The 7,108-nt window shown below is 39.6% G+C and overlaps 1 protein-coding gene across 9 annotated transcripts in view; it reads left to right on the top strand.

The window, feature by feature from the left end:
- LOC116795388 (serine/threonine-protein phosphatase 4 regulatory subunit 1-like) overlaps positions 1-7,108 on the top strand; it is a 33,500-nt gene that overhangs the window by 297 nt on the left and 26,095 nt on the right. For 7 of the 9 annotated variants that reach the window (XM_032705074.1, XM_032705075.1, XM_032705079.1 and 4 more), the window contains exons 2-6: positions 34-78; positions 4,577-4,709; positions 5,031-5,137; positions 5,744-5,886; positions 6,409-6,555. In XM_032705074.1, coding sequence (XP_032560965.1) covers positions 34-78; positions 4,577-4,709; positions 5,031-5,137; positions 5,744-5,886; positions 6,409-6,555 — 575 coding nt within the window. Of the gene's footprint in view, positions 1-33; positions 79-583; positions 635-4,576; positions 4,710-5,030; positions 5,138-5,743; positions 5,887-6,408; positions 6,556-7,108 lie in introns of those variants that run through there. The other 2 variants (XM_032705081.1, XM_032705080.1) reach the window with 2 other exon arrangements.

Below are 7,108 nucleotides of genomic sequence, written 5' to 3'. Positions count from 1 at the left end.
CCCTGGTATCTCTCTTCTGTTTTTCGTTTGTAGGGATCCCTTTGTATTTTGTGGATTTGCAGGATGACTTAGATGATTGTGAGTAACTGTTTTTTTTATTTTTCCGCTCCCCGTTCAGGCCCCCGCTCCCGCCCCGGGGGTCCTCCTGCTGCCCCTCTTTCCCTCTCCGCATTTCCACCCAGGTGAGGGCGAGGGGAGGATGTTGAGGCAGTTCTGGCAGGTGAAGGTGTACAGGGCGTTGGGACCATCCCCGCTGGTTCCAGGGGCCGCTGGGCTCGGTGTAAAGAGCAGCTCCGGCAGCTCCGCGATGAGCCTGGAAGGGCGCACGGGTGGCTCGGGGGAGCAGCCCCGCTCCTGTGGTCGGTGGGAATTAGGGAATTGACTTTCCAAGGCTGTAGAGGCTGCTGAGGACGCGTGTTCCGCTGTTCTGCATCCCCGGGATGTGCTGCGAGTGCACCTCGGGATAAAGAGAACAGTCGCCGTGTGTGCTGCGGTTGGGTCGCACAAAGCCGTGGTTTTGGGCTCAGTACCCTGTCGAGGGTCCCAGGTCAGGGAACAGCTCCATCCCAAGCCAGTGTAGTCCAGGGCTGTGTTACAGAAGAGTCCGACACCTGTCAGACCTGAGCACGGCTTGGTAAGCGCTGTGATTTAAGGAGATAAAGCCTTGACTAACAACGATACGAACTTGTACGGCTTTAGAAAGCAGCTCTCTTTGTGGGGTGGTTTCATTGGCACTTCGGATGCTGGATTGACTTCTCTATTAAAAAGAAATGAAGAATGATAGCTGTGTGTGGTTCTTGTGAGAAACTGTATTTGTTTATCACAAGACCGTTATTGTTTAACAGTGCTTGAAAAGATGTAACAGATTTATTAAGAAGATGGTCTTCAGAACACCAGGGGAAATGCTGGGATACAAGTGGGATCCCAAGTCTTCCATTGGGAAGATGTGCAGGGACGTTGCCTCTGTGGGAGGAGGTGGCTCTGTGGGATTCTGTTAGTTGTTGCTCTCAGTCTTTGAGGTTTAAAGTGCAAACAGCAGAAATAAATTTGAACTTAGTAGTGGTTCTGTTATGGGTTTTGGCCTTGGACCAGGGGTGCCCATCCCTAGAAGTGTTTGTTCTTTATTAGTACTCAGTCTTTGGCTGTTTTGTTGAGACTGTGATACATTTGTCTGGTAAATTGATTAAAAAGTTTGATGCTTCTAAGGCAAAACTCCAGTTAATAAAAATGTCCAGATAAAGAAGTTTTTGCCATAAGTGGTAATTAATAAGAGAAGTTACCAGCTTCAGCATGAGCATATAAATAAATGTGCCTTTTAGAGCATTATTAAAGTCTTATTTTATGATTTAAAATACTCTTTGATTAAGTTCATTAACTTGGTAATGTAGTTAGAATTATGGAATCAAAAGCTGTTGTCTCTGTGTTGTAGCAGAGTTCAGGGGTCCCATCTGAGATATTGTTGTGCTAATCAGTGACTTAGATTAGCAAAGAGTTCATGATGTGTTTTAGGGAAACCTCAGTGAAATAAAGTCCAGTTCCAGTGATTTTACTTTCTTAACTGAATTGGTGAAAGTGTCATGCACACTGAAGATTGAGACAGAGTCTGGAGGATCACTCTGAATGTAGCAAAGGGCTGTAGTAAAATCTACCTAAATTCAAGTGCAGTTTGAAACTTGTTTTCTCTAAGATGAGATAATGGATCATCTGGAAAAATAATTAGCTTATTTATGCCCTTTGAACATTTAAAAAGAAAGTATTTAAAGAATTTGTTTTTCCTTCTACAAACACCAGGAGGGAAAATGACCTCCTTGAGCTCATTAAATCGTTGCACTCTGCACTGGTATTTACTGGTTTGTGTTGTGAAATGTGAATAGTGGCACTGGGAGATGACATTGAGTTGCACCCTTAGATCCTATGACCCTGAGTTTCTTACAGGCTCTAAGCAGCTTTTGAGTCTGGGGCAAACTGAGACACAGTGAACAGAGTTCAGCTCTGGATACTGGCACATTTATTCCTCCTCAGAGGTGGACAGATTTCAAGCTTACTTGTTCAATAAGTTAAATGGAAAAGAAACTGAACGTTAGATTTTCCCGTGAAAGAACATTAGACAAGAAATACTAGTTCATTATTTGTGATTTACTTCACAGTACTCTGGTGTATTCTGAAACCTGTAAGTACCTATGGCTTCTTTTTTTATGGAAAAGGAAAAAATTCCTGAGAGAAGACAAAATGGATTCTGCCATGATTATTCCTTACTTGTGTGTAGTGAGAGTGTGTGGAAAAAATTTCAGGTATTTAACTCTCCATCTTGAGCATAAGTAATAGTGCTCTGTTTTCTCTCTACCCTTGGAAGCACTGGTATGTGCTTAGGTAATTTAAATGAATAATGGAGCTACTTCACGTAGTAAAATTAAACATGTTCATCATGTTTACAAAACTAGTCCCAGGTGTGGTATAGTAGTCAAAGTTAGAATTGGGATTTATTTCATTGTCATTTGAATTGGTAGAAATTCTGAAATATTTGAAGTGAGCTAATAAAAGCCTTCATTTTTAAAGTGTTTCTAATTGGGGACAGGTGGGAGCCAGGTGGAGTTAATGACAAGTATATTGCTCCTAATTGTTTTCTTGAGCCCTAATAAATCTTTCTTTGTATAGCAGGTGACTAGGCTCAAAAATTAGCTAGTGAGTGTTCAGTCTGTGTGCATTTTAAAATACATTTGTTATAACTACAGCTATAAGGATGGTGAGAGTCGGGTGTGGATGTGAAGGGTTTGTTGCAACCTCAGAAAGGAGCTCTGCAATCCCACAGACACTGTGTAACTTCCCCTGAGCTGTCACAGAGGTTTCTTTTGAAGCAGCAAATCTGGATACTCAGGTGCTGTGATTGTGGAAGTCCTGGAGCAAATCGATCCCAGACGGATCCATACACTGGAAATTGTTCACACTGGTGCAGAGAAATGTTTTGAACCCGACAGGCCCTTCTTTAAGGAGCAGTGGGGTGGAAATAAGGATGTCAGTGCAATACATCATCACCATACAAAGCCATGAATAATTAGCAGCTGTTTCTGGTCATGTAGCTGTGGGTTCACTTGTAGTGCCTGTGTGTACATTTGGGATTTGAGCACTTATTCTAAGCCCACAGTTTTCTGCTGTTTGAACCCCACTGAGCTTGTTGAGCACGTTGTCTGCACGAGCAGCAGAATTTGGAATTGCTCTGGTCTTTAACTCACCTGGGTTCTGTGGAGACCTTAAACCAATCTGATTTTTATTTTTTTCCCCCTGAGGACCCAGGTATAACATTTTGCTCCAAGTATGTTCAGATAATTTCCTCTCTAAATGAGCCTGATTTCTGAGGATGTTTTGACTCAAATAGTTGGAGAGTTTTATATATGAAATAAGAATTTTTCTGTTGGAAAAATAGAGGGGTTTTTAACATTAAAAGTGATTTATAATGGGTATTTTACTGTAGTTTAGAGCCAAAGAATTTGGCTTCTTGTCTTCAGTGGTTGTCACTCTCAGCACATGTGCTGGTTTGCAATACTTCATGCATGTGAGAAGCTGTGTTGGCACAATTTGCATTTATTTAAGTATGATCACAGTTGCTCTGTTTGTGTGAAAGAAGTGTGCATAGTTCTAGGAGGGCTTGGTTGGGACAACTGTAAACCCAGAGCAGGAATACCTGCTACTCCAGTGCCACTCTTCCCATGGAGTTGGTTGCTGTACATGTTCCTGTATCCATGCCTGAAATGAGAGCACTGGTGTGATGCCAGCATGTTATTTCACTGTCTCTGTTTTAAGGATGAAGGATTAAAATAAGTCTGACAGCAAAGTTATCCCATTCCATTTCCTTCTCACAGTTTTACCTTCTGCCTGTAATCTGTATTTGTTACTGGATTAGGTGACTCTTGGACTTAGTGAGGCAAATTTAATACTTGGGTAAAAGTCTGAAGCTGCAAATACAAAAAAGGTTTAGAACAGAGTATGCTTATGTGGAAAACTCTGTGGTTGATGGATCTGCAGCAGGAAGCCCCCAGCATATTCCCAAGTATGGTGAAGGTGAAGTTTTTCCCAAAGCTACCAGTCTGATTTAAATATGTGCAACTCAGTAACTACAGTGAGAAAAATGTCCCCTGGGAAGTTGGAAAAAGACATAAGAATTTGCTGTTTTAAAGCAATACAGTTTGAGAGTTGCTACAACTGTCAAAATTTCAGTTCCTTTTAATGGGACTTATTTTCCCTTTGAATTTGTGGGTCAGTTTGTGGCAATTATGTGAGCTGAGCCCTCTTAACTTGAAATGGTTACTGCACTCAAAGGGCAAAGTCAAGTGTGTTTAAAGCCAAGGATTTTGACAGTTGAATTAAATATCAAAGCTTGAATTTACAGGGCTATGTGCAAATGTTGCACGCGACTTCATTAGATACAATTTAAGATTTTTTGATTTTGGAAAGCTGTTTCCAGTGATGTTCAAAGACTCTTGAGGAAATAGTTATTGCTATCATATATTCCATTGTAACACCTCTTGCTGACTCTTGGTTTGTGTTTTTTGTTTGTTTGTTACTTTTCTTGTCTTTCAAGTTGGATTTGAAGATTATGGGCCAGACTGTGATAGCATGAGGATAACAGCATTCCTGGATATCCCTGGACAGGATAACTTAACTCCACTGGCTCGTCTAGAAAAATATGCCTTCAGTGATAATGTCTTCAACAGGTAAGGGTGCAACAGCCACACCTGGTGATAACTGAATGCACTGAGGATGTTAAGGTGTCACTGTGCCTTTTTTATTAATCTCCCAAACACATGCATATTATTATTTCTATTTGAATAACTTTTGTATAACATTTCCATGAAAAGAGATTTTCATTCTTGATTATCTGAATAAGTTCTCTTGATTCCATCTTTCTTTGGTTGGGATGCAGAATGGTCAGAGGCCTTTTTAAGGTGCCCATTCACATTGGATAAGTTCCCCTTGTGTCCCATCTACGTGTTTTTGGCTGGATATTATGGCAATTAATGTTGTTCACTCCACAGGCAAATTATTGCCAGAGGTCTTCTGGATGTCTTTCGAGATTTCAGTAACAATGAAGAAGACTTCCTGACTGTAATGGAAATAGTGGTCAGGCTCTCTGAAGATGCAGGTTTGAAAGCTTTGTTTTGCTTGTTTTTTTTTAATTTTTGTAGTGTATTTTATATAAGCTGCAATATAGAAAGCACTGACATTCAGTTTTGAGAGGCAAAGAGTGAGCTAAGGAAACTAAATCATCCAACAGCAATGTCTGTCAGTGAAAACAAGATCAGTTTTTCTCTGCTTTTGAAGTATGTTGTGTGGTAGATAAGATGTTAAATGAAAGGTTCTTACTTAGAATAGGGCCTGAAGTCATATTTTTCAAGAAATTTATTACATCTGACTGTGTGGTGTAGGTGGCACAGAGCAACTGTGTGTTTTAGTACCTCATGTGCATGCATTTGTGGTGACTGGGTTTTCCAGCTAGTGCTCTCATTTTATCTGATTTCTTTGGGAACTAATGCCAAGTCTCTGAACTGTGATGATGTATGTAAGGCTATTCCATTTTATTTAGTTTTCCTTGAAGAACAGGCAATCTGTGATGCCCTTTCAATATTTTGATTATTTTCATTTTCCTCTATTGTGAAAACAAAAAGAAAAATGCTACTTTTTCCTTAAGGTACCTGATCATACTTACTAATTTCATACTTACTAATGTAGTTTTGCCTTTTATTTCTAGAGCCAACTGTACGTACAGAGCTGATGGAACAGATCCCTCCCATTGCCATTTTCCTGCAGGAAAGCAGACCAAATTTCCCAACAGCATTTTTTGAATACCTTATGCCCATAGTAGTGAGATACCTCACAGATGTTAACAATCAGGTAGGAAAAGCAGACAACACGAGTTGAGTTGTTGGAAAATTCTGTGTGGTTCAGTGCATTGGAGGCATGGGAAAGAGATAACAGGAAATTCCATGCTGATTGACACCTGGCTTTTATGCAGTGCTCTGTTTACTGGTGTCAGCACATTTTTCTGTGAGGTCTGATTTATTTTTTTTTTTTTAATACTTTCCTTGGCAGATAATGGGAAACTTATAGCATTGGCTCAGCAGCACAGGGATGGGGTCTGTTACAGGAGTCATAACTTGCAAATCCTGCTTTATGCTTCATCTTCTGGCTTCTCATCAGAATATGATGAAATGTCATCTAATGGTTATATTAAACTGTAGTCTTTATTACTAATTCCTCATAGTCATAAAACTGAGAAGTTTTTTCTGGGTCTGCTTTGTTGTTTTTTTAACTTGTACCTGTGTGTTCATGGAAAATATGGTTTTTTTGTGGTTCTTGTATCAGTAAATGTTGGTTTTACGGTGACAAACTGGTTCTGTGTGTTCCTGTGTACAGGTCAGAAAGGCAGGTCAGGAGGCACTGCTGATCCTGCTGGAACAGGACCTTGTGGCTCAGAGTGACATTGAAAACAAGGTGTGTCCCATCCTGCTGGACCTCTCTGCCCCTGACAGTGATGATGAGTACAAGGTGGAAGCTGTGAATGTAAGTTTATAACATTAAATTATAATGTTATATATTAATTATAATGTTATAATTAATTATAATGTTATAATTAATTATAATGTTATATATTAATTATAATATTATATATTAATTAAGATGAGGTCCAGGAATAATACTGCCATTAAATAAGCAATCAAGCTTTTTGTGTTTATTCTTTAAGATATTTGGATTTTTAGTTTAACACGACAAGTCTTTAATTTTTGTTCTGAATTCTTGAAAATACAGAGAGACCATTTTTATACGTCAGGATTCTAAATAATGTCAAAATGGTACCTGAATAACTTGAAAATACAATTGCTCCTTGGCAGCCTTGTTTTAATTCTTCTTAAGATTGTTTTATTCCCCAGCAGTTTCTTTGCATTTGCTCCACCAGGTTTCACAGTAACGCTGTAGATGTGTCAGTGATGACCTCTCTGAGTTCTGAAGTGTTATGAAAAAAACATTGCCTGGTGACTTTATGGAAATCAGTTGACTCCACAGAAAAGTGCTGGTGTGTAATTACATTTCAGCATGGATATCTGACACTTGACCT

This window comes from Chiroxiphia lanceolata, chromosome 17, assembly GCF_009829145.1.
Source record: "Chiroxiphia lanceolata isolate bChiLan1 chromosome 17, bChiLan1.pri, whole genome shotgun sequence".
NCBI classification, from domain to species: Eukaryota; Metazoa; Chordata; class Aves; order Passeriformes; family Pipridae; genus Chiroxiphia; species Chiroxiphia lanceolata.
Note: the sequence above shows the minus strand (reverse complement) of the source record. Positions and strands in the feature narration are given on the sequence as shown.